Source organism: Curcuma longa, unplaced genomic scaffold (assembly GCF_044706935.1).
Source record: "Curcuma longa cultivar G26 ecotype Majalengka, Jawa Barat unplaced genomic scaffold, ITB_CL_G26_1.1 contig_668, whole genome shotgun sequence".
NCBI classification, from domain to species: Eukaryota; Viridiplantae; Streptophyta; class Magnoliopsida; order Zingiberales; family Zingiberaceae; genus Curcuma; species Curcuma longa.
In genome coordinates this window covers 1-1,165 of record NW_027434736.1, presented here as the reverse complement: position 1 = coordinate 1,165, position 1,165 = coordinate 1, and the positions used below count along the sequence as shown (strand labels likewise).

Below are 1,165 nucleotides of genomic sequence, written 5' to 3'. Positions count from 1 at the left end.
ACAATGCGATGTAGTTGGCACAAATAATCAAAGAAAAAACTCGTACTCAAACACTTATAATCTGGGTTAGAGGAATCACCCTAACTTTTCCTACCGCAACAATCAAGGACCTTCCTATCAGAATGCGCCCAAACAAAGTGAGGATGCAACCGACACCCAGAAAATATTAAAAATTCTAGAGCAACTTTAAAGTGACATGGTCAAGGTTAATGAGAAACTAGACGACCATGACAAGAGGATAAAGATGCAGGAGACTCAGATTGCTTAGATTAGCTCTTCCGTCCTCTTAGAATAGTGGGTGCACTCCTGGGCAAACCAGACTTCAATCCTATAGAGCATTGCAAAGCCATAGAGCTTTGGAGTGGACAGATTTTGAAGGGTAAAGAACCTCTAGAGCCCGCTCTAGAGCTCTTTTGGAAGGTATTTCACTCACTCCAGCCACCAGAGCAACCTCCTTCCTCAGCACCAATTATTGAAGACACATTGCAGGAAGTTGAGACCACTACGTCCGCTGAAGCACCAACGAAGAAATCATATGTGAGGAACATACCTTTCCCACAAAGGCTCCTGTACATAGAAAGGGATGAGGAATTTGATAAAGTTTACAACAGGGTGAAGGACATCACATTGGACATTCCCCTTCTTGATGCCCTTATCGTGATACTCAAGTTTGCTAAATTCATCGAGGGGTTTATGTCCACTAAAGATATCACCCGGGCTAAGAATACTGTAGCGTTTACAGAGGAAGTTAGTGCTAAAATTCTGAACAGCAAATCTCCTCCAAAGCTCAAGGACCCAGGTAGCTTTATCATTCCCTGCAAGATTGGTAATATTTCTATTGGTAGGGCTTTCTGTGATCTTGGAGCAAGCATTAGTATCATCCCATATTCTACAAGTGAAAGATGCAGATTCACGGATCTCAAACTCACCACCATGGTCATCCAACTAGCAGACCATTCATGCCGATATCCTATGGGTATAGTTGAAGATGTGTCAGTAGAAGTCGGAGGATTCACAGTCCCAATCGATTTTGTTGTGCTAGACATGGAGGAAGATCCGTCGATCCCCATTATTTTGGGAAGGTCATTTCTAGCCATAGCTGGGACAACAATCGACGTCAAAAATCATAAGTTGTCCTTGCAAGTGGGAAAGAAGAAAGTCGACT

At 42.9% G+C, this 1,165-nt stretch overlaps 1 protein-coding gene across 1 annotated transcript; it reads left to right on the top strand.

Annotated features, from left to right (window-relative positions):
- Positions 1-369: 369 nt before the first annotated feature.
- Positions 370-1,143, top strand: LOC141819459 (uncharacterized; the record flags this gene model as incomplete). The annotated part of the gene is made up of 1 exon (XM_074706755.1): positions 370-1,143. A coding segment is annotated over one exon (774 nt), but the record flags the coding sequence as incomplete, so codon positions are not given.
- Between the last annotated feature and the right edge of the window lie 22 nt (positions 1,144-1,165).